General features: G+C 32.3%; 2 protein-coding genes and 1 long non-coding RNA gene across 4 annotated transcripts; all 3 read right to left on the bottom strand.

Moving 5' to 3' along the window:
* Positions 1-6: 6 nt before the first annotated feature.
* LOC124454227 lies at positions 7-872 on the bottom strand. The gene is made up of 2 exons (XR_006951356.1): positions 710-872; positions 7-80 (listed from the first exon to the last, which is right to left on the bottom strand). It is a non-coding gene; the product is annotated as an uncharacterized LOC124454227 (long non-coding RNA).
* Positions 873-2,305: 1,433 nt separating this feature from the next.
* Positions 2,306-11,294, bottom strand: LOC124454226 (spectrin beta chain, erythrocytic-like). Of its 2 annotated transcripts, XM_047005030.1 has the most exons (18): positions 11,112-11,267; positions 10,185-10,720; positions 9,580-9,660; positions 9,426-9,515; positions 9,274-9,351; positions 9,084-9,176; positions 8,691-8,824; positions 8,542-8,625; positions 8,335-8,450; positions 8,111-8,259; positions 7,954-8,043; positions 3,750-3,827; positions 3,518-3,607; positions 3,190-3,317; positions 3,041-3,124; positions 2,837-2,952; positions 2,648-2,754; positions 2,306-2,576 (listed from the first exon to the last, which is right to left on the bottom strand). In XM_047005030.1, the coding sequence occupies exons 3-18, from the start codon at positions 9,646-9,648 to the stop codon at positions 2,496-2,498; spliced, it is 1,587 nt and encodes a 528-aa protein (XP_046860986.1). In that variant the 5' UTR covers positions 9,649-9,660; positions 10,185-10,720; positions 11,112-11,267; the 3' UTR covers positions 2,306-2,495. The 2 variants fall into 2 exon arrangements, with proteins under 2 accessions (XP_046860986.1, XP_046860987.1); XM_047005031.1 differs by lacking the exons at positions 2,306-2,576; positions 2,648-2,754; positions 2,837-2,952; ... (3 more) ...; positions 3,750-3,827; positions 10,185-10,720 and adding exons at positions 6,709-6,791; positions 6,867-6,981; positions 7,073-7,156; ... (1 more) ...; positions 7,615-7,707; positions 7,805-7,882 and having other exon boundaries at positions 11,112-11,294.
* A 1,395-nt stretch (positions 11,295-12,689) lies between these two features.
* LOC124454922 (formin-binding protein 4-like) lies at positions 12,690-26,262 on the bottom strand. The gene is made up of 23 exons (XM_047005675.1): positions 26,002-26,262; positions 25,017-25,085; positions 24,390-24,434; positions 23,708-23,817; positions 22,877-22,979; positions 21,896-22,245; positions 21,774-21,811; positions 21,710-21,729; positions 21,450-21,641; positions 20,177-20,369; positions 20,000-20,103; positions 19,333-19,497; positions 19,171-19,235; positions 18,407-18,511; positions 17,800-17,933; positions 15,880-16,007; positions 15,727-15,783; positions 14,982-15,083; positions 14,776-14,832; positions 14,256-14,419; positions 14,107-14,175; positions 13,616-13,797; positions 12,690-13,187 (listed from the first exon to the last, which is right to left on the bottom strand). Exons 1-23 carry the CDS (start codon positions 26,099-26,101, stop codon positions 13,088-13,090), a joined length of 2,652 nt encoding a protein of 883 aa, XP_046861631.1. The 5' UTR covers positions 26,102-26,262; the 3' UTR covers positions 12,690-13,087.
* Between the last annotated feature and the right edge of the window lie 222 nt (positions 26,263-26,484).

The following is a 26,484-nucleotide window of genomic DNA, read 5'->3' as shown; positions in this document are numbered from 1 at the left end:
CTTTTAAGCTTTGAATTTATCCATTTAGTGTAAATGCGCGTCTCTCTATCTTGAGTTAAGCGAGGCATGTTTCATTAGTTCTACAAGGAGAGTTAATCATGTAAAGTTTAGTTATAGTCGTCCGTTATACACTAAGATAAATACATATTCTGGTCAAACAATAAAAATGCAAATTCTTATTTTTAACGAAGTCATTCAAAAAGAAACAAAAACTTCCTGTCTTATTTTAATTGTCTTGCAAATATTTAAAAACATCTTTGTTAAGTGATATTGACACCAGTGACTGTTAGTACTGTCTTTAGCAAAATGTAGGTTCTTGTCTATTTGAAAAGTAATCCCCATTGCTTTTTTGTTCTAGCAATAAAATCTGCTGCGAATATTTCTCACCACTGTATTCAATACCCTATTAAAACAACTAGAATCGATAGTTGAGAAAAGTATAGTGCTAAGAACCGGCAGATTAGTACTGCTATTGACCTCATTAAAGAACGGCGTTCGACTGTTGATCTTTTGTTCTGTTTGTAAATTTTTTCATAATTTTCAGGCTTATAATCATGTTAACTTTAAATAGTCTTATATAATTCATCGTCTTCTTCGATTTTAACGCGGCAGCTGAAATATCTATAGAAAGCGACATTGCGTGACCAGGTAAGTTGAGAAAGAAAATATTCTTTATTCTTGTAATATAAATAATATATATTTTCCTTACCTTTTCACTCTTTTGAACGGAACTTGCTTCTCTATGAAGTATTTTATTTGTATAACTCTGTACAACTTCTGTTTATGTATAAAACGATTCTTGCTTAGAGGAATTCAGAGCAACTGAATGCTTGCATGTAGTTCCTACTTTTAACTAATTTGTTTGACAAAGAAACAAATGCCTTCTTGCCAACTTAATTGTTTTGTAAATTTTTAAAATATCTTTCTTTATTGAAGAGACAACGTTGGTATTTTTATAATCCACACTATTGTCAGATATTTTAGAATCGCCTCTGGCAAACTTTAGGGCTTACGTAAATGGTCTGTAACCTGTTAGACATAGTAGCCACTTACATGTAAAGTTAAGTTACACACTTTAAGGTAGTGTATGGTGCTAACATAAAGTAGTGGTAGTTGAACAAAGTACGGTTTTGTCGATTTATATGAAGAAAAATATAGATATTACATAAATTCTTAACATGAATTTTGTTGTCGCCAAAACATTACAGAATTAAGTTATTACAACAAAGATAAGTGAAAAGTATAAAGCATGCATTCTTCTTTTGACATACATACACGTTAATGTGTATGTATGCCAAACAAAGAATCATTCACATGATACTTTTTTTATTCATGCAGACTGCAGAGTAAGTCTGGTAAAATTTAAAAAAATTGACTTGCTGAATCTTAATGTGCTGCAATTTGAGCATCAAATTTATGTTGTATTATATGTACCATCAAAATGAAAATATCCTTTAACGCCATGTCTTTCATCATTGCGCACAACAATAGAGAATTTGAACAAAAATTACAATTAAAAGTCTAATTGTTAAACTTTTCTAATATCTTTCTGTCTAAAATCAGAAATTACCAGATTGCCAAGGTATACTTAATCATGCAGTAAGATATGAACAGTAAATAATGCAATTTAAATAAAGCCTGCCATTGGATTTTAAGTGAATTTTTGCTGGTTCTTTATTTGTGTGTTTAACTGCTGCTATATCATGGATGCTGTTTGAACAATTTTATTGTGTGATCAGCATATTGTAGAAAATAATTTTAATTTTTATACAATAATGGTGTAATATTGATTGTGATTGGCTTGAAGTCTGCAAATAATTTCAATTACTACACTTATAGAACATTGAAAATTATGTAAGAACACAAATGGCGGAATCTTTCTCCAAATTTGCATGCGTTTCAATTCTTGAAAGCTCGGGAAAGTTTTCAACAAGAAAGCAAACCGTCAACATTATTTTACATCGAAGCACTGTACAAAAATAATTTAAAGGCTTCTACATTCATAATTGTATGATAGAACAATTATTGAATTGTATGATAAAACAATTATTATGTTCGGCTTTCGCATGATATTAAGATTTATTAAGATCTCGGTCACTTACCACCTCAGTTTCGCCTCGGCAGATAACATCAATTAATTGACCTCAGTCTGAATAATTCTTGATATTATACTCAATACAGAATTTATTTTTTTGGTGTGTAAAGAAAAAGACAAAATGATGTAAATTGAGTTTCACATTTAGAAAAAATATAAATCATTGAAAGATGCTTAAATGTTGAAGAGACAATTAAAAGAAAGCTCGAGAAACATGAGTACATTTTAATTAGATCTTAAACTCTTTAATAAAAGCAAATAAAATTCTTTGATTGTTGAGATTTACACCTTTCAACTTTCAAAATATACTGTCTTCCTTTTCAAATTCAACATTCAAATTTGAAAGTAAACTGTCTTTCTTTTCGTTTTATGGAATTTAACAATACAAGGGCTTTGTGTGCTACTTAGACACTTTAGCATTGACACAAACGAAAACAATAAAACAAACGACGGCAGCACTTAAATACAGAAGATGGCTTGTCTAAAACGAAAAAAAGCGCGTTAGCATACGTTACTGTCTCAGACATATGTTTATACATGGTAATATATAACCTTTTCATTATTGGACCTTATTTTTACTTCATGATTTCTCAAGACTTCGTATAATGAAGAAAAATATATCAGCATTCCTTCTTTATCAACTTCGCCTTCTTTAACATCTATATTAAAAAATTTGTTCTACTACAAGCATGTTTACGTGCTAAATTTATTCAACTCAAGGGATCAATTCATTTTTCAAACCTAAAGGATCCAACAAGCAAGGAACCCCAAATTCCTCCTCTGCCACACTAAATGAGTACATCAGCTTCTCCTGAGCGGACATTTTTAGTGCTTTGCGTAAGTCAACAGACGATGGACTACAAAGATAGAAGTTGTCAAACAATTTATATTCGTTTTATAAAAGTCTATATGTAATTATAAAATGAAGTATAATAGGCATATTACCGAAAAACATATAGAAGAAAAACAAATGCTAAACCATCTTGCCAGCTGCTTTCAAGATCATCAACCATGATGAAGTCAGACATTCTAAATTAGCTCACCATTAAGGAAAAAGACATGAAATGATTGATATTTATCTATTTACTGCTTACCCTTGAAGAACATTCTGCATCCATTTTATTAAATGTTGTTCAACCTGACTTAAAAGAGGTTTTGTTTTTGATGATGTATCTTTAAGTTTCATAGCTGTGCTTGGTTCATCTTGCACAACACTATAAATCTAACAAATAAATAATAGACATTTTAAGTCACATTTTCATCCTTTTTTATTAAGTGTTATCTTTTTTATTCTCCGTAATGCAGACTTAATGTAAACGAACAACAAGTTTTACAAAATACCAATGTTTTACTTTATGCTATTCTCCAGGTGTGTTCACTTTAGCAAGATATTATTTTCATTAAAAACTTTATATAATTTACCTGAAAGTGCAATATAATCTCCCATAATAGAGCTAAAATTTGCGTATCGTTTCCTTCAACAATTTCTTCATTTTTCATCGTAAGGGGCAACTGAAACAAAATTCGTAGAAATCAGTCCTTTATTTTGTAAATGGATAACCTTAACTATAAAGAATGCAACTGTTTTTAAAAAAGAAAATAACACACTTCATTTTCTTTTGATTTTTATAAAAGTCGTTCATGCTTGAATTACCCCGTTTTCTTTTAACAACTCCAGAACCTTTTTGACATTTTCGAGTTTATGGATTTTTAATTTTGGTTCTTCTGCATTCTATATAGAGATAGAAGAAACGTATCATTTTAACAGCTCTCCTTCAAAGTTGATTAGAAAACACAACAACTTACAATTTTTGTATTTAACAAGACTTCAACGAGTGAAATTAAAACAAGACCATCTTGCAAGTCTTCGATCGAATTCTCAATTGAAATATGCTCCTGGAAAAGAAAAATTATCCAAAAATACATTATTTTTACAATTGATTAAAACCGTAACTCTTCTATAAATACCTTTTTAAGCTTTGAACTTATCCATTTAGTGTAAATGCGCGTCTCTCTATCTTGAGTTAGGCGAGGCATGTTTCATTAGTTCTACAAGGAGAGTTAATCATGTAAAGTTTAGTTATAGTCGTCCGTTATACACTAAGATAAATACATATTCTGGTCAAACAATGAAAATGCCAATTCTTATTTTTAACGAAGTCATTCAAAAAGAAACAAAAACTTCCTGTCTTATTTTAATTGTCTTGCAAATATTTAAAAACATCTTTGTTAAGTTATATTGACACCAGTGACTGTTAGTACTGTCTTTAGCAAAATGTAGGTTCTTGTCTATTTGAACAGTAATCCCCATTGCTTTTTTGTTCTAGCAATAAAATCTGCTGCGAATATTTCTCACCACTGTATTCAATACCCTATTAAAATAACTAGAATCGATAGTTGAGAAAAGTATAGTGCGAAGTACCGGCAGATTAGTACTGCTATTGACCTCATTAAAGAACGGTGTTCGACTGTTGATCTTTTGTTTTTTTTGTAAATTTTTTCATTATTTTCAGGCTTATAATCATGTTAACTTTAAATAGTCTTATATAATTCATCGTCTTCTTCGATTTTAACGCGGCAGCTGAAATATCTATGGAAAGCGACATTGCGTGACCAGGTAAGTTGAGAAAGAAAATATTCTTTATTCTTTTAATATAAATAATATATATTTTCCTTACCTCTTCATTCTTTTGAACGGCACTTACTTCTCTATGAAGTATTTTGTTTGTATAACTCTGTGCAACTTCTGTTTATGCATAAAACGATTCTTGCTTAGAGAAATTCAGAGCAACTGAATGCTTGCATGTAGTTCCTACTTTTAACAAATTTGTTTGACAAAGAAACAAATGCCTTCTTGCCAACTTAATTGTTTTGTAAATTTTTAAAATATCTTTTTTTATTGAAAAGACAACGTTGGTAATTTTATAATCCACACCATTGTCAGGTATTTTAGAATCCGCCTCTGGCAAACTTTAGGGCTCACGTAGATGGTCTGTAACCTGTTAGACATAGTAGCTACTTACATGTAAAGTTAAGTTACACTCTTTAAGGGTAGTGTATGGTGCTGACATAAAGTAGTAGTAGTTGAACAAAGTACGGTTTGGTCGATTTATATGAAGAGTAATATAGATATTACATGAAATTCTTAACATGAACTTTGTTGTCGCCAAAACATGACAGAATTAAGTTATTACAACAAAGATAAGTGAAATATTCATACATACGTTAATGTGTATGTATGCCAAACAAAGAATCATTCACATGATACTTTTTTATTCATGCAGACTGCAGAGTAAGTCTGGTAAAATTTAAAAAATTGACTTGCTGAATCTTAATGTGCTGCAATTTGAGCATCAAATTTATCTTGTATTATATGTAACACCAAAATGAAAATATCCTTTAACGCCATGTCTTTCATCATTGCGCACAACAATAGAGAATTTGAACAAAAATTACAATTAAAAGTCTAATTGTTAAACCTTTCTAATATCTTTCTGTTTAAAATCAGATATTGCCAAGGTATACTTAATCATGCAGTAAGATATGAACAGTAAATAATGCAATTTAGATAAAGCCTGCCATTGGATTTAAGTGAATTTTTGCTGGTTCTTTATTCGTGTGTTTAACTGCTGAATTATCATGGATGCTATTTGAACAATTTCATTGTGTGATCAGCATATTGTAGAAAATAATTTTAATTTTTATACAATAATGGTGTAATATTGATTGTGATTGGCTTAAAGTCTGCAAATAATTTCAATTACTTTCAATATACAATTGAAAATTATGTAAGAACACAAATGGCGGAATCTTTCTCCAAATTTGCATGGGTTCCAATTCTTGAAAGCTCGGGAAAGTTTTCAACAAGAAAGCAAACCGTCAACATTATTTTACATCGAAGCACTGTACAGAGATAATTTAAAGGCTTCTACATTCATAATTGTATGATAAAACAATTATTGAATTGTATGATAAAACAATTATTATATTCGGCTTTCGCATGATATTAAGAACTATTAAGATCTCGGTCAATTACCACCTCAGTTTCGCCTCGGCAGATAACATCAATTAATTGACCTCAGTCTGAATAATTCTTGATATTATACTTAATCTCAATACAGAATTTATTTTTTTGGTGTGCCAAGTAAAAGACAAAAATGATGTAAATTGAGTTTCACATTTAGAAAAAATTTAAATCATTGAAAGATGCTTAAATGTTGAAGAGACAATTAAACGAAAGCTCAACAGACATGAGTACATTTTAATTAGATCTTAAACTCTTTAATAAAATCAAATGAAATTCTTTGATTATTGAGATTTACACCTTTCTACTTTCAAAACATACTGTCTTCCTTTTCAAATTCAACATTCAAATTTGAAAGTAAGCTGTCTTTTTTTACATTTTATGGAATTTAACAATACAAGGGCTTTGTGTGCTACTTAGACACTTTAGCATTGACACAAACGAAAACAATAAAACAAACGACGGCAGCACTGAAATACAGACGATGGCTTGTCTAGAACAAAAAAAAAGCGTGTTAGCATACGTAACTGTCTCAGACATATGTTTATGTATGGTAATATATACCTGTGCCATTACTGGGCTTTATTTCTACTTCATGATTTCTCAAGACTTCGTATAATGAAGAAAAATATATCAGCATTCGTTCTTTATCAACTTTGCCTTCTTTAACATCTATATTAAAACAATATTTTACATTTTAGTGACTATAAGTTTATTCAAGTTAAGTAATCATTTCAGTTTTCAAACCTAAAGGATCCAGCAAGCTAGGAACACCGAATTCTTGCTCTGCGACATCAAACAAGTACTCAGTCTCTCTTCAACTGACATTTTTTCTGCTTTGTTTTTGTCAACAGAAGTTGGACTACAATGAAAAAAGTTGTTATGCCGTCTTTATATTAAGTTTATACGTATATATGTAATTACGAAATGAAATAGAAAAATAGCCACATTACCGAAAAACATATAGAAGATACACAAATGCCCAACCATCATACCAGCTATTTTCAAGATCATCAACCATTATGAACTCCGACACACTATAAATTAGCTCATAATGAAAGAAAATGACACAAAATACGATTTCTAACTATCCACTGTTTACCCTTGAAGGACATTCTGCATCCATTTCTTCAAACGTTTTTCAACCTTGACCTGACTCAAACGAGATTTTGATGCCCAAAACGTATTTTTAGGTTTTGTGGTTTTTCCTTGTTCATCTGGTACAACTCCACAAATCTAACAAATAAATGGCTTGCAATTTTCTTAAAAAATCGTTTTAATTTAGTGTCATCTTTTTGGATGCAAGTAATGTAGATATAAAAGAAAAAGGGGAGATAATTTTTACTTGGTGCTATCTCCCATTCATGCTCATGCATTTTGACGCATCATATAAGTTCATAACACTTCAGCAAAGCTTGCACAAAATGAGCGTAAATAAAAAAAGACAGACTCTTCCCTTTCAAAACTGCTAATTCTGCTACTTTTCAAAGTTTACCTGAAAGTGCAATATAATCTTCCAGACCAGGGCTAGAATTTGGGTATCGTTACCATTAACAATATGGTGAGTTTTTATTGTTGGTAATTTCAACTGAAATTGAAAATAAAATTCGTTGACATTAGTCCTTTATGAAGAATGCTATTTTTTTTAAAGAAAAACACACTTATTCTCATAAGTCATGAATTACCCCTCTTTCTTTTAACAATACCAGAACTTTTTTGATATTTACGAGTTTATGGATCTTTAATTTTGGTTCTTCTGTATTCTAAGAGACAGAAGAAACGTATTATTTTAACAGCTCTCCTACGAAGTTGATTACTAAACACTGCCACTTACAATTTTTTTGTTTAACAATACTTCGAGGAGTGAAATCAAAACAAGACCATCTTGCAAGTCTTCGATTAAATTCTTTACCGGAATATGCTCCTGGAAAGAAGCAATATCCAAAACTATATTTAGGAATTGATAAAAACCAAAATTCTTCTTTTAATACCTTTCCAAGCTTTGAATTTATCCATTTAGTGTAAATACAAATCTCTATATCTTCATTCATCTTTATTATTTTAATATTTCTCAAGACTTCGTATAATGAAGAAAAATATATCAACATTCGTTCTTTATCAACATTGCCTTCTTCAACATCTATATTAAAACAATATTTTACGTTTTAGTGACTATAAGTTTATTCAAGTTAAGTAATCATTTCAGTTTTCAAACCTAAAGGATCCAGCAAGCTAGGAACACCGAATTTTTTCTCTGCGACATGAAACAAGTACTCCAGTCTCTCTTCAACAGACATTTCCTTTGCTTTGTTTATGTCAACAGAACTTGGACTACAATGAAAAAAGATGTTATACCGTCTTTATATTAGGTTTATACGTATATATGTAATTACGAAATGAAATAGAAAAATAGCCACATTACCGAAAAACGTATAGAAGATACACAAATGCCCAACCATCATACCAGCTCCTTTCAAGATCATCAACCGTTATGAATTCCGACTCACTATAAATTAGCTCATAATGAAAGAAAATGACACAAAGTGCGATTTCTAACTATCCACTGTTTACCCTTGAAGCACATTCTGCATCCATTTCTTCAAACGTTCTTCAACCTTGACCTGACTCAAACGAGATTTTGATGCCAAAAACGTATTTTTAGGTTTTGTGGTTTTTCCTTGTTCATCCGGTACAACTCCACAAATCTAACAAATAAATGGCTTGCCATTTTCTTAAAAAATCTTTTTAATTTAGTGTCATCTTTTTGGATGCTAGTAATGTAGATATAAAACAAAATGGGGAGATAATTTTTACTTGGTGCTATCTCCCCTTCATGCTCATGCATTTTGGCGCATCATATAAGTTCATAACACTTCAGCAAAGCTTGCACAAAATGAGCGTAAATAAAAAAAACAGACTCTTTCCTTTAAAAAATTGCTAATTCTTCTACTTTTCAAAGTTTACCTGAAAGTGCAATATAATCTCCCAGACCAGGGCTAGAATTTGGCTATTGTTACCATTAACAATATGTTGGGTATTTATTGTTGGTAATTTTAACTGAAATTGAAAATAAAATTCGCTGACACTAGCCTTTATGAAGAATGCAAAATTTTTTTAACAAAAAACACACTTATTCTCATAAGTCATGAATTACCCCTTTTTTTTCTAACAATTCCAGAACTTTTTGGATATTTAAGCGTTTATCGATCTCTGATTTTGGTACGTCTGAATTCTATATAGAGATAGAAGAAACGTATTATTTTAACAGCTCTCCTTCAAAGTTGATTAGAAAACACAACAACTTACAATTTTTTTGTTTAACAATACTTCGAGGAGTGAAATCAAAACAAGACCATCTTGCAAGTCTTCGATTAAATTCTTTACCGGAGTATGCTCCTGGAAAGAAGCAATATCAAACTATATTTATGAATTGATAAAAACAAAATTCCTCTTTTAATACCTTTCCAAGCTTTGAATTTATCCATTTAGTGTAAATACGAATCTCCATATCTTGATTTATCTCAGCCATGTTACAGTAGTTCTAGAAAATGCAAATACCAGAGTCCTGTATTTGTAGTTGTTGGGACACGTATGTTCTCTGCTGACACTGCATTTTGCATTATGATAAATTCGATTGCGTGGATATGGTCACATGGCTATCTAGCTGCCATTTTTGTTCCAAAAGCGCAAATTATAACCGCAAATTTATCTTGCTTTATAATAGTGCCAATCAAAACGATAAAACAAAGCTAGTCATGTAATATTTTTCAAAACAATTCAATAAAATATTTAAGATCGGTGAATATTGTGAAGAATGGTCAATGCCAATGCTCGGAAGCACAAAAATTTCATTAGTTACTGCTGCCATAAAAACAGTCTTTCTCAAGGATTTGTCAGTAACTAAAACCACCAAAACAGTCCATCGATCTGAAGACATCGTCAGTTTGTACAAACAATCAACCATCATGAATAAACACAGTCAAAACATTAAAAGCTACTCCCAGGTTGAAAAAGTAATCGGCTCTGTGGTTGGACCCCAAATCATATAAATAAAGTTTTACTCACTGAAAGTTAGAGCAACACCTGCATTCAACATCCCTACGTCTTGTTTTTAACAACTCGTTAAAAGATGAACAAAATTTCCTCGCTAACTCAATAGTCTTGCAAATTTTTAAAACATCTTTGTTTGCTAATAAGATTGGTGTTTTTATACAAGGCAACTTGATCGGCATACCGTACTACAACATTTTAGGTTGCCGTCTTTAATTGTTCTTTAACGGTAATGGTGATAACATCACTCCAGGTAGTAATAGCTCAACAAAATACAGTTCTATCTATTTAGATATGGAGTACTATCATAATGATTACATTACTCCAGAAAAGTCAAACATGCCCATTGCTGTCGCCAAAACTATATGAGCATGCTTTAATAAATTAGAATAATTTATTTCAATGAAGACAGTAACAGAACATCTTAAACGTTAACGTCTCTCAAAGTCTTTTGTTTATCTTCCAGATTGCCCTGTTAAAATTCAGCTGGTTCCTCAGTGGACGCATGCCGATGTTATTTCTGGACGAATTTTTGCGATTGGGCCCATGGCCTATCATGAATAGATACAGTCAAACATTAAAAGTTACTCCCAGGCTGACACAGCAAATGGCACTGTGGTTGGCCACATATCATACAAATGAAGCTTTATTCAGTCACTGAAAGTTAAACGACAAATTTTACAACGTTTCAAATCGCTCATCTGGGGACTTAAGTTCAGCGTTAATGTGTTCACAACACAAAGTAGGTTAACATTTGATTTTTCGTATTATAAAATTAATATCGTTCGAATTGTCAAGCCTTTAAGTAAAAAACTATAATTTAAATTTATGGTCAATCTCTCTCACAAGATTAAAGTTTGCAGAAGGAATATGAAATTGCGTGACTATTGTGATCAATAAATTACTTACTGTTCTTATCATGCAAATAAATAGTTCTCTTACCTTACTCACACTTTTGAAGTAAACTCACTTCACTATAAATTCTTAGAACTATATAACTCTCTAAAACAGACGATTCTCTCTAAGTGGAACTTAGAGCATTTAACATCACAACGTCCTGTTATAAACAATTTTATTATCAAAGAAACAAAACTTCCTCGCTTATCTTGCAAATTGTGAGAAAGACCTTTGTTCACTAATGAAAGACCTTTGTTTACTAGTGCTTTTTATAATTACTGTCTAAAATGTACGTTTTAGTTTCATTTGGAATATAAAACCATCGTTCTAATACATCAGCAATAAGATCGTCAGTAAGCAGGCGCAAAGTACTAATCCAAGGGTTAACCAGAAAGCAAACTCCAGTCACTCAACTACTCTTTTGAGATAATTAGAAGTATCGCTAGCTCAGTAAAGAATAGAGATGACTCATAGCGGATACGGGGTAAATTATTTCTCCTATAGTTGGATCCACTTAGAGATGAGTCATTCATTAAAAAAACAACGCTCGATGGTGGATTTTTCGCATTATAAAGTTAATATTATCATAGCTATCGTACTTATGTAATCATGTTAACTTTAAAATAATCATAAAATTATATAAATTTAGTGATTTCAACCTTGCAAAATCTTCAGTATGTGATATTGCGTGACAGGATAAGTCGATTAACGAAATATTTACGTATGTAAAATAGTGAAGTCCTATTTTTAACAAATTCGTTTTCAAAGAAACAAAAACTTCCTGGATAATTTAATTGTCTTGCAAATTTTAAAAATATCTTGTTCAATGAAAGATTGGTGTTTTTATAATTACTATTGTCTGATATTATAGTAATGTATTGACCGAAGAAAAGTTTGAATTTAGAAAGGCAACTTTATCGGAAAAATGTAATAAAACATATGAAGTTACCCTCGTTAAGGGTACAGATGTTAGCCGTCGATAATAGAACAGTGGATTGACAGTCCAGTTTTCTTCATGAGCTCTGTAGAAAAGTTAGTCAAATAACAGTTCAGTTTCCTTCACGAATTCTGAAGAATTGTTAGTCAATTAAACCTGACAGATTTACGTAAAGAAGAAAAATTCATTACAGCAAAGGAAGGTGTAATACAGCTGTAACGTTAACGTCTCTCAAAAGAAAGATCGTTCAATCGAGGCTTCTTTTAAGTTTCGAAGTAAGTTAGTTTAATTTATGTTTATTTAGCGTTCCAGTTTAAATTGTAATTCACTAGACAGGACAAATATCCTGTTCTGGGAGGTGTTGTCGTCCATTTATTAGGTAGATAAAATTATCCAAAGTTAAAACCTCCCCCTTTCCTCTTTGTGCGTATATGTTCAATATTTGGCTCTCAAAATATCATTCTTACAAGACAACGGCTAAGCAGCTACGTTCCCTTGTACACAAACATATGCATTGATCATACAGCTTCCCCCCTTGTACACAAACATATGCATTGATCATACAGCTTCCCCCATTGTACACAAACATATGCATTGATCATACAGCTTCCTCCCTTTCATTGCATACGCATTAAATGAATGACCCACATGCATCATGCGTATAATTATCTAAACAGAAACAGAAACAAATTGCATTACTTTAATTTTTCCACAAGTAACAATTTTTCATTATTATGCAAAATTTTTCAAAATTTGATATAATAACTGATGTGACGAGTATTCATCTGCAGTAAAGCTGAGAATGTTACTGGAAATGTTCATGGGTCATACATGAAGTAACACCCTACGCATTTTTTTGTAACAATCATCAAGTAATTACTCTTTGGTTATTGTAATATATTTTCATTTTCTACTTCTACTTCTCTGTCCATTTATCAGGCATGTTTTGTATTTGATGGGAATATGTTGGATTGAAAGGATGAACTGTGTTCAACAAAATTCGAAGTTCGATAAGCTCATAAAAAGTGTACGTGCGTAGACAATTTCGTTCCATGGAAACTAATATCATTGAATTTAAAAATTCCTACTTGTCTAAAATGCCTTTCCTTAATTTAGCTTTACGAACGCGCTCTCTCCAGTCTCCAGTAATCTTCTGGAAGTTTGGGTTATCAGCAGCAAGACCACTGTAAAAAAATGAAATTGTTCAATAGATAAATGTTCTTTGAATTGAAACTTTAACTCTATATATGTACACAATAAGCGAAATGAGCGCTTTTTGGCTATGCCTTTATTTAATTTGAAATTAAAAAACCTAATCCTGTTATTGCTTGAGGATAATCTTTTAAATGAAACTTCAATAATCAAATGATAATGGCTGATATAGACAAGGAAAAATCAAGCAATTTTTGTATTTTTCTATTGTTTTCTAAATACAATACACTACTGTATGAACTGAAGAGAGTAAAAAACCTTTCATTTGCATTTTTCTATTGTTTTCACATTACAATACACTACTGTATGAACTGAAGAGAGTAAAAAACCTTTCATTTGCATTTTTCTATTGTTTTCACATTACATAACACTATTGTATGAACTGAAGAGAGTAAAAAACCTTTCAATCTGTTCCTGACGCCATTGTTGAATTTGTGCTTCCGTTCTTGTTGTAAAATCTTCCTCTTCACTTTCTTCTTCTGAAATACTTGCTTCCTGCTGCTTAATCGCTTGCCATTTTTGCACCAATGAAGACATTTGTTTGACTTTTGATGAACGTATTGGCGCTGAAGTTGGCTTTGACTGAAATGATACAAAATCAAAACTTGTGTGGTAAGGATTCTTTGTTGTCAACTATGTTTTGTTGTTGATTCATGTATAGACAAAAACAGATTACGCAAAATACGATACATGGAGGTATCAAGTCTTTTTGAGGATCTGAATTTACAATAAAACAAGATTACAATGAAGCTGATTTCTCTAAAATTATTTTACAGTTGCATTTAGGTCATTTGGAAGGTCCTTAGGTTTCACGTGAACGAAATTCCCCTTTTGGTAGCAAGAAGTCGAAAAAATGTGTACTTGTGTTTTGATTCAAAAAACCTTTCTCACCTTCTTCTTCTTCTGTTTAACAGATACTTGCGTAGGGACTGGAGACGACTTTGATACACTTGACTTTACCTAATTTATGAAAAAAAGATTTCATTCTCACTGAACGGTTGCTTTACGACAAAAATTTGTAACAATGCCAGATCAATTACCGCTTGTTTGAAAACAGTAGTATCTGTTGAAGTTCGGACAGTTGATCTCGATTTATCAAACTTCATATTAGTCACACGTGGTGGGGATGGAGGGGACTGTGGGGGTGGTGGTGGGGGTTCAATAAGAACATCTGTGGGTAATGGCGGTGGTGATACTGAAGGTTCTACATGAAAATAAGGAAACTGTAGCAAAAGCATACAACAAAACACTCAAGAAAGAATTGAAGAGTCGAATTCCGCACTATACAAAAAATAATCACATTTAAAACAATGCATGTTTAGCGAAGTTCCATAATGAATTTACACTGCTGTTAAATACACAAAAAATATGGAGGTTCAGGATTTTGGTTTAAGTTGCATTGAGTCCTCAAAAGTCAAATCCAACCGTAAAAAACAAGCAATGATAGTCCTTTTCACGTGGCCTCCTCCAAAACACACGTGATACTTTCGAGTCGAGTTTGCGGGCTCATTATCGCTTAGACTACAAACATGTAGACGAAACATAATTTGTGAATAATACCGTGATCGTTGTCTGGTTTAGGAACCGGAGGGCTATCGTCAAGAAATCGATAGGGATCTAAGAAAAATATATTTGATGATGTAATGATAATGAAATCATTGTGTAGTGATGATGAACGATGTTACGAAGATAATTATGAAACGCAGTACAGATTTTGCCGTCGAATAACACAAAGAAAATAAAAATCATTCAATAATTTATTCAACCTTTGGTGACGTCGGTTTCATCTACGACTGGGGCCTGGTAACTATAACCACTGGGAGCATCTGTCTTGATATTTTTCAAATCATGAAAAGAACGAGAGTTGTCTACGATAAAGAAACAAAATATGTCACAACTAACAAACAAAAAACACAGGCAAAGTGATGAAAATTCAAAATTTATTAATATCGTTTGCAATCTTCTTCCTGACACTTAACGGGCGAGGGATAATATCATCAAAACGGAAAAAAAACAGAGTGTGTAATTAAAAAATCTGTTAAATCTTAATCATTCTATCGATTTAAAAATTGGTAAAGACAAATAAGTTGTACTTCGAAAATCTTGTTTGCTTTAAGTAAAAGTCAAAAGGTGGGATAAGACCTCCTCATTTTGCACAGATTAAAGACATTGATGCACGGCGCCATAGTAAAGCATAGATGTAAAAAAAGATTATACAAGTTGTTTCTAGTTCTAGGTTATAGAAAATTAAAAGTTTTGACAAAACATTGCAAAGTTTAGAAGATAAAGTTTATAAAAATAGTTTTGTATGTTACAATACATAAAATTAAATAACTTTTGCCGATGTTTTCTGCCGGACATAGAAATGTATAGAGTTCGTGCAAAGGTCAAACAAAAATACAATTTGCAAGAGATATCTTTTTTTGATGTAAAACGGAAATAAGGCCTTCTTTGATCAAATATTGAGAGTATAAATTATTGAATAAAGCACAGTATTGTGAATGGCATTACCAACAGAAGATAGTTTAGAGCTGCTGATATTCGCAGCATTTTCTTCTACAATGCGACCTGGAATAAATGAAAGATTGTAAACTTAAATTCAGAATAAGTAATCTAGTTAGCAGGTTAGTACTAGCAGTAACCTAAATGTAAACTAAAAAGTACCTGTAATATCTGTTCCAGCGCCAGGAACTGAAGAGACATCTGTGTTGATGGTGTTGATGGAGATTTGAGGGAACTCCCATTGAGATTCGCCTGTTTTACTGTTCGTGTAAAAATATCTTTTGTATGTGCTACAGAAAATAGGAGAAAGAAAAACAAATAAACATCAAAAAATGAGGTGAGCAAATTTTTACAGAGACAAGCAGATACTTAACAACCAAAGACTCGAAGTATGTAAGTTACTAAAACATCATTGCAGTACACAAAAAAATACAATTGAAACAAAGAATGACGAAAAACGCTACTTTGAGTGTAGCCACTTGCAATGACGTTACAGTAACACACGTTGAGTTTGATTGCGTATAAATGAACGCTTTAAAGATTTCCTTTCAAGCCTTCGCGTGACAAGTGAACACAAAACGTGGTACCTCGGTAAAATTACGTTGTTGAAAACCGCTGACCACGTTTCGACTTGATTTGTTAACTAATATAAATCTTACATAACTACCAGAAGTAGATTACAAATACTTACCGGTTACAAATTACCTTAAATATACGGACTTGTTCCAACATATCCAAGAGTAATTTTCACGAACCAGAAAATAATCTTCATTCTCTTACCTCAATTGTTATACTGAAGAAGTTCCACTGAAACATCTTCATTTTATAATACTCCATGTAGTTAAAAGCATGTGTCTTAAAACATCTTCATTATATAATACTCCATGTAGTCAAAAGCGTATGCATCCAATTGTGTTAACATGGAAGAAAATTTGTTCTTTCACAGAAATAGCTCAATTCTTCTTTTTACAAATCATTTCGTTTACAACAAGAAAGCGCTTTCGAATATCGTCTTTATATTAAATATTTATTCAAACTTTACGCTGTTTTAATGTATTCACAATTCAACAACGACAGCCATGCAGTAAGCTCTTTAACCCATTAATTTAACCACGGTATTTTAAAGGTCGATTTACACAACTTCGGAAACTATTTAATTACTCAATCTTTCAGAATTCTAAGAATTTTAGCAATGAAAAAGTCATGTTACATTTCCAAGCATTTATGTTAAAGAGATTTTTGACTCATCACGAATGTTATTTTGAAATTAAATTTTCTTAAGAGATACAGTCAAGTCCGAAAGTACAAATTACTTTTCATCATTTTACTTAGATAAAGTATCATCGGTTCATACGAGTAAGTAGAGTAATCGAAAAACTACGAAAGCAAACGGAATTATGGGTAACGACTTGCGTTTTTAGCTCAGTGAATCGTCTCATGCTGTTTACACTTAAATTATTAAATCCTAGTTAAAAAAATTTAAAGTTCTTACATTCTAGAGCAAGACAAAATGAATGACTATGAAATTATAACAGATAGCTTAGCGTTACATCTCAGACTTTCAACTGACGATTTGATTTTCTTTAACTGATATGTAAATCCTATCAAATTTTTATCTTAATTAATGTATATATTATGTACGTAACTGCATATTTTCTAGTTTATGTATAGTTTATTAATGCATTGATCTTTAGTAATTACGTATCCTTGAACACCCTCCGGAGGAGATAATTTCGCTCCACTTCACTCTATTATTAAATATTAGTAAAATATAATGCTTCATATTGATAAATATGTTACACTTGCTGCAATTTGAAAGCAATGAATTCCCGAGAATTTATAAGATATCTCTAACAAAACCACTTTCGCAATTTTTAAATGACGTAAACGATGAAGGCCAAAAAGCCTCAAAGTTTTCAAACATAAAAATTCAAACACGTTTTCCACCGACGAAGAATTTTTTAAATAAAAATTACATTCTCTTGAAAACATAAAATCACAGAGAAGTTCTTGAAGGTGAAAAAATCCTGCGAATAGAACGTTTTATAACTTATAGAAGTTTTGTTCAGTTTTATACAGTACCTCTCCCAATGACAAGTCCATCCTTCAGGAACAGCAGATAATTCATAACTAGTTAACTCCTGAGCAGCTTCTCTTAATTTCTTCACTATATAAGTACTTGACAATCCACCTTCGCGCCAGTCTCGAATACGCGTCTAATCAAAACGTCAAGCAACATTTACTTAAGAATCATCAAAGTAATCGCCCTCTTTGTAGAACTGTCAAGAGTTTTACAATATTTAAACTTTAATCGAAATAAATCCAAATACAGCGTGGATTAAAGGGTAACCAACAAGTACGTAGATTCAACTGATGCTGAAAGTAATAACTCGAAACTAAGCGCCCTCTGAAAGTGGCTGCCCCCTAAAGTATCTGCCCCACTCCTCCGAAAGTAGCTTCCTCTTGAGGCAACTTATTTTGAAAGTAGAGACTCCACGGTAGATGGAACAAAAGATTGCAAAACAAGCAATGAAGCCAGCGGTTTACTCACATTCGAGCGCAACGTTCTCATTAAGTTTTTGGTAGAAAAGGGAGCCATTTTGCGAACTTCAAACTTCACTTTGTTTAGCTTTGCTGAAACTTTTCATTGTGAATACAAATGACAACTGAATATGCAATATTATCTTACCTCCATTTGTATTAAAACTATGACAAGTTTGTTTAAATCATCCTTTCTGACATTAAGAAACTCAAGTTTGCTCGACAATAATTGACAAAGATCATGGATTTCTAACTGTTTAAAGAAAAAATATTTAATAATGACAACCACATCCAGTCAGACTTGAAGATATGCACAATATCCAGTTTTAGGTTGCGATTATATACATTTGGAAAGCACTAACTTTTAGTTTTGTTGTCCAAATACAGAAATGATCGAGAAAGTAATTTTTTAATAAAACAGTAACTGCAATTATTCATGCGACATTAACAAATATAGATGAAGATTTCAATCGCAAAATCAAGAATTATTTATACGCACTGTACGACCGACAATTATGCATGCGACATCTAGAATATTCATACCACATGCTACAACGACAATATTTATGCAACATGATAAAATGACAATATTCATAACATGCAACATACAACATCTACAATATTTATACAGCATGCAACATTGATAAAATGACAATATTCATACAACATGTAACATTGACAAAATGACAATATTTATACAACATACAACATTGATAATAATCATACAACATACAACATCTACAATATTTATACAACATGCAACATTGAAAATATTCATACCACATACTACAACGACAATATTCATACAAAATGCAACATTGACAATATTCTATACGCCACATGGCGTGCAACAAAGTCTTACAAGTTCAAAAATAAGTTAAGTGATAAAAAAGATCTATAAGATTTACATACAGTTAACTTCTCATTCTCTTCGTCGACTCCATTGTCAACTTTGACATTTCCCTCGGGTGCATCTACAAAACCATATGATTAAAAAATATTTCCATTTTAGTCACTTCCTACTTTTGTTAATGGATTAAAATTGAGGAGTATGAAGCTCCTGTACCAACAAACCTTTTTTTAAAGTCTTTTCATCTGTTATTCGATCAGATCGGTTGTGCTCAAAAGCTTCAGGGGGAAGTAAAGTCGTGTCTCCACTTGTTTCTTGATCCCTTTCATTGTCAACATCCATATCATCACCAGATAAACCTGCATCACATGGTTTACCTTCAAGAAATTCTAAAAAAAGGTGCGTAAAACGTACGTACGTACGTAGTAAACATTGAGTTACGCCAAACGATTTTTTAAGCTTTTTACGTTGTTTGTACGAGAAGCAAGAGTTATTCGGATTCAAACGGTCAGAATTGGAGATACACTTAGGAGACTGGAATGAAATATGGATGATACAATATATGTCGATAGGTATAAAATAGAACAAGAAGCCAAAATGGCATTACGACTATAGCCAAATTCTTTATGTTGTCAAAATCCAAAAGGGTAATTTTGAACTTCAACAGCATTTTCAAATTTGAATTACTTCTTTTAATGAAAAAATTTCATCGTTATTCAAGATAATTGTTCACTTCTTCCTGTCGCTTTACACAGCGCACAAAAAAGTATCAATTGTTCACTCTCTCAGGACTATCATTTCAAACAGCGTACAAAAAAAAACAGTTAATGATTGTGTTTAGAAACATGTTCAATAATCCTTTCCGATCGTTTAACAAATAATTTTCTTTACCTTCTAAAAGTTTTTCGGCAAAATCTCCTTCTGATTCACTTTCACTTTCCACTTTAGGTTTTTTTAAAGTTCCTTCATCATCAGATTCGTTTTCCTTTTTAGATCTTTAAAAAAATCTCCGTTTTAGTATATCAACTTTAGCCTTTCAACTAACACGTGAATCGACTTAAATTTGACCTCTTTAATGTTGTCACTACTTCTTCAATATCAGTTTTTTCAATCAAAGGACTTTCACCCTGTTCCACTTCATTCAATTCATCAGGAGTAGGTGACGTAACCGATTGAGCCAAATTTGGCGAACGTTCAGGCATATCTTCGGCGACGGCATTTCTCAACCGCTTGTCATCGCTGAGTTTTACCACCTGGGAACCTGAAAATATACAGCTCTATAAATCATCCAAAAATTACAACTTTTACGTATATTCCAATTGATATTATTGCTGTTATGGGCTAGAAAATTGAAGATACGTATAGTACGACCGAGTAATAACGTCAACTATCCTAATTAGTCTGCACTACCCCTCTCAGAGTTTAGATCAATACTACAGTAATGGCAACCAAAGAAGTACTTTTTTTCAATCAAAAGATTTTGCACGTTTCATTCAGGAATAGTTTACTTTTTTGCATAGAAGATAAACTTTACATGTACAGTACTGCTCAAAGTAACTTAACACCACGTTCGCGTTCCATTTGCGTTCGAACGCGGCCGAAACGACGAAATTAGGGGACAAGTTCTGAACGCGTGCCCGATAGTTGAAATAAACTCTGTATGACATCGAAAATTTCCGAAATTGAACACTTGTATAGCGAGTATGAATGATGATTACAGATCAATGATCGGATTTTCGCGTGAGCACATGTATATATGAGTATAAATTTAATTGATTATCTGATTAACTGTGATCGATGATGCACAAATGATGACGTTCATTTGATATTCCACCTTAAGCTGCAATTGCGCATTTGTAACATTTGGAATTGTAACGCATTTGGAACGCATTTGGAACGCATTTGGAACGCAATTGTAACGCATTTGGAACGCAATTGAACGCATTTGGAACGCATTTCGGAACGAGTTCGGAACGCGTTTTTGGTAAACATACTTCTGAGCAGGATAAAGAAAGACAGTAAAAAAATCAAAATACTCAAGCAACGAGACTGTAATTTCTAGAGTTCTTTAACCTGTGGAACGCTTGTAATATTAGAATGTTCAAAACACAAAAATTGCTGATGGAACGGAGCCTGCTGTCAAATACGTGCATTGTTAATATAATACGTTCCTTAAAGGAACATCTATGGGCCTCTGGTACCAGACACGTAAAAATAAAACTTCTATGTAAGAAAACAAGTTGTCTAAGATAAACCTAAACTTTCAACGTTTTTGGAAAAGCGGTTCAAGCGGACTCTGCTAAAGAGAAACATACGATAATGACTTGTATTCTATCCTTACCATTATTGTCATTATCGTTAGTATCCAGTTCACGGGAATCGTCTTGAAACATATCAACAGACTCTTTCTTTGCACGAATTTTCGTGGGCAAAGACTTGGATATTAAAGATTCTTTATTTGACACAATATTTTCTGCCTCTTCTTGGTATTTGTCTTTATGACCAGATTTGTCCAATGAAACAACACCATTGTCTAAATTCGATAAAGAAATCTCAATTTGAGGAAACGATTTCCTTTTCCTAAAATATTCTCCGACTAACCTGGACTATCGTCCAATGTACTTGGAGCATCATCAGATTTAAGATGACTACCTCTAAGGTTGACGAGTCACTTGCAGCCTCAAAATCCTTCTCCTTTCTTAACTGGACGATCATCATGTACAGAACTCTCATTAGAGAAACGATTTCAAGTTATTCTCCGACTAACCTGGACTATCGTCAATGTACCGTCAATGTACCTGGAGCATCATCAGATTTAACAGGAATCCCCTCTACTCCATCTGACCCAGAGTCACTTGCAGCCTCAGGATCATTCAAAATATTTCTTTCTGTGTCAACAGATTCTTCATAAACATTCTTACTGCCATCTTTTTCCTCATTGGCTGACGTGTTCAGACTGATGTCAGTGTTAGATACTACAGCATCAACTTTATTATCCACTGCAGACATTGGTAATGATGTTGATATGAGAGATTCAGGCAACTCCCAAGATACCTCGTTCGTTAATGTATTCCAATAGTACATATAATTCGTATTTGGATCGCATACTTGTTGCCATGGTTCCGGTAATACGTAATCTACAAATTCAAGCAAATTACGTCATCTTTAAGAGTTACTTCGACACATGATTAAGTCTGCTTAACATTTAGTTCAGTTGCTACAAACAAAAACTTTGCTTTTGTTGTTTTTTTTTATGAATATAAATACAAATAAAAAAATAGAAATCAAAATAGGTATTTCTATTCATAATTCTAGTATCTCAAGCCACAGTTAACATCAAAGAGCGACATGCAGATATCACCTACATAGACAACATAGACGCACATCACAACATACGTACAGCTAAGATTAAACTACCTACACAATAGAGTCAAACATGATGAAATGCAACAGTAATAACGACAATAAAGCAAATGGTTTGAACCAGGAGTATCGTAACATGTTTGTGGATGAAGATCGTCAAGGTTAGTAGAGTCCTGAGAAGGTTATTGTAAATTATCGACAGTAACCAGTAAACAGGAAAATATTGAATAAAAAGATACTACTACATTGATATGAATCAACATGTTTATAAAGATTGCGTAATGCTAAAACAGTACAAGAGTAAATACTGTTCACATACGTCTGTTAATCTGAGATCATAAAACAAATGAAAACAATCACGACATGTACAGGTGCGTAGATGTACGTATATGTACCGATATGTACCTTGTATATTTTGATCATCAATGGCATCAACTTGTGATTCCTCAGGATTATCTTGTTTATGTTCTTTGGACATTGTACTGTCTGTGCTTATAGCCTCAATTTCCTAAAGATAATGTAAAATTATTGTTTGATATGTTGGTATATTTCAATGATGATGAAGAAGAAAGATCGACGCCGATTTACATCCATAACAAAAAATGTCTTTGACGACCAATTAAAATGAGTTACGCATTGTAAAATGTTTTTGTCGACCAATTAAAATGAGCTACGCAATGTAAAATGTTTTTGTCGACCAATTAAAATGAGCTATGCAATGTAAAATGTTTTTGTCGACCAATTAAAATGAGCTATACGCAATGTAAAATGTTTTTGTCGACCAATTAAAATGAGCTATACGCAATGTAAAATGTTTTTGTCGACCAATTAAAATGAGCTATACGCAATGTAAAATGTTTTTGTCGACCAATTAAAATGAGTTATGCAATGTAAAATGCTTTTATCGACCAATTAAAATGAGCTACGCAATGTAAAATGTCTTTGACGACCAATTAAAATGAGCTATGCAAAGTAAAATGTCTTTGACGACCAATTAAAATGAGCTACGTAATGTAAAATATTTTTGTCAACCAATTAAAATGAGCTACGTAATGTAAAATATTTTTGTCAACCAATTAAAATGAGTAGGTAATGTAAAATATTTTTGTCAACCAATTTAAATGTGAAATGCTTCAAATGGTAATCAAATATAGCACAAATAGTACCATACCTTGAAAAGTAGTTGACTATAGGCAAACTTAGTACAGACTTTTAGTACAACCATAAAACGCATACTTTGAGGAAGTTGCTAAGCTTTGAATCTATTTCCTTTTTCTCTTTATTATTCTCAGTCTTCTTCTCAACATTTGCACCATCTTCAATCCTTTGACTTGACATTTCTTCATCTAACAACGACACCACAATAAAGTTACAAAAAATAAAATTGGATCATGAGATAGTAAAGGAAACGCTAACGTTCTCTTTAAAGGCCCGTTCACACGATCCGATTTTGTCGGATCGGATTTAAAAAACGGAACGTGTGAACACATGTAAAGTGAGATTCCGATAATCCGATCAGTCTGAATAATCGGATATAAATAGAACTTGCTCTATTTTCATCCGATAAGATCTAAGTAAGCCAACTAGTCCCAGACCTCTCACTCTCAATACTTTCCAAGTTTCATTTGGCACTAAACATTAGATATGAAAAAGACTTGAACGAAAGAACAAAAAAAGGAAAAATATATGGATAAATGTACTGCATAGCACAAATGGCTGTTCACACGACTATAAATATCCAAACAAATATAAATATCAACAAAATTATTAACAAGCAACCTAAAGTTGGAATCAAACAATTGGATCAGACAAATCGGATCGTGTGAACATGCCTTAAATGAGAATAACATCATTGAAATTAGATTATGGAAGTATTTCTTTGAGCAGATCAAAAGTTATAATGCAAATATAATCTCACCTTCTTCATCACTTTCTTCAGCATATTCGCCAAGTAATCCTATACCTAAAAACAATTTTACCCTTTCAACAAACAGAAGAGATGAAGCCATCTTTCTAAATTTTTCAACAAAACCAAATTCATTTCATACAGTTGTACAAGAACATTGAAAAGTTTCAAACCAGCATTAAGTATTGGACTTGTAAATTTAATAAGCCTTCAACATGCTTTATAGGTTGATCTAAGCTATTCATTAACTTGTACTGTTGAATTTTGATTAATTAATCACAAGGAGAGCATTGATTCCTTTCATGGAAAATTGTTTTGTTGACATGGTGCACATAATATCCATGGTGATTTTGTTGTCATCTTTGTTATTAAAGAGGTTGGGATATGCTGGGCCCATAATGGTTATCAAGGAAAAAAATTTGCTGGGAAATTTGTGCAATGTGAAATGTAATTTGTGGGAACAAACTAGGTACTTCCAAGGAAAGTTTAGACTACATACGTAGTGATGTCTGGTGTACGTAAGACTGATGTGAAATTTCACCACTAAAAACATTATTTGAATCAAAGTTTTTTGGAAGGTTTACATACACTAAGAGCAAGACTTTCAAAATTATATTTTGTAGCTTTCTTGCACATCACCTGATATACTTGTTGGATTTACTTCACGTTTTGTTCCATCACATTTCCTCCTATGTACATGTAAATAAACTAATGACACAACAGTAGCATTGAAAAGAATAGATAATGACATGGCTATTACTCATACACAAAGATTCTTAAACATAAGGACTTGTTACTAGAATAAAACTAGCAAGCTGAAAACAGGGATACACAATTTGGAGGTATCCGGGTGTTCTAGATTTAGAGACCTGGGACTTTTCTAAAAAATTCAATGGTCCGACCCGATGTGGGTATATAATAGGGGGATATGTTGCTGTGTAGGGGAAGGGGGGAAACAAGGAAAATCATCGCAGGGGGAAGTAGGGGGAGAATAAAGTTTTGGTAGGTGAAATGTGCATACACAGAGTGGCAGTACTGTATTTGATACACATAACTAACAGTTTTAATCAGACTCATATTTTTCGTCATCTATTAATTTCATTCATTGACCATCATTTTACACCTACTTCATAAAGGAGGTGTTATGCACATCACATCCCCACAATTAATGTGCAAACATAGCCACAAATCTAGTGTTACAGTGAAAAAATGACTAAATAAATGAGCATAGTATGCTGCTGGTAAGATGAAGGACAGATTGACTGGTTTCAAAAGTATCTTGTACACGATTGGAAAAATAATCAGCGTGCATTAAGAATGGTAATCATCCTAGTATCAAATTTACAGCACAAATATTGATAAGACTTTCCCAGATAGAGTAAACTAGAAAAATTCAAATTCAATTGGTTTGGGAATTAAATTTTAAGGTATTTTATTCATTAACAAAAGCTACAATTAACGAATTCCTTGGGAGTTTCTCGCATCATCATCATCATTAGACATTACTGATACGCCAAAGAAACTTCAATTTTATTGAAAAGAAATTTTGAATAAGTCAGTTTATTTATTTGATGAAAAATGAAAAAAAACTTTTTTCAAGGAAAAATATAAGCATCGTTCAAACCTTCATCTTCTTTGCGACGTGATACAGGCTCAATTTGAAGTATTGTTCTTCGTCGGCTAACCGATGCAGCATTGGCTTTCTCCCGATTTCGACGTCCCATAACTCAAATAATTTTACGAAATTCTTTTCGGCATCCAACAAAATAAATATATTGAAAATTTTAGTCCAACATCTGTTGAGTTTTTATAAATGAAAATTCAATATTATTTCGATAAACAACGACGACCAGCTTGTGGAGTCATTGACTTACTGAACCGAATGATTACTGTACTTAAGACTTGAACCTATCAACCAAAATGACTTGGTGCACGATGACTTGTATTGATCACAAGTATCAATATTCATCTCCCAATTCCAAAGTACTTACACGTTTTGTAATGTAAGTTAGTGGTTGATGATTTTAAACGTCATTGTCATCAAAGTTGGATTGATAACGATTTATTTTGCTATTGTCGACAGTTTGAAAGCTTGTTAGCCATATTA

Source organism: Xenia sp. Carnegie-2017, unplaced genomic scaffold, assembly GCF_021976095.1.
Source record: "Xenia sp. Carnegie-2017 unplaced genomic scaffold, XeniaSp_v1 HiC_scaffold_3, whole genome shotgun sequence".
NCBI lineage: Eukaryota > Metazoa > Cnidaria > Anthozoa > Malacalcyonacea > Xeniidae > Xenia > Xenia sp. Carnegie-2017.
The sequence above is the reverse complement of the archived record's forward strand: the minus strand, read 5'-3'. Positions and strand labels throughout refer to the sequence as shown.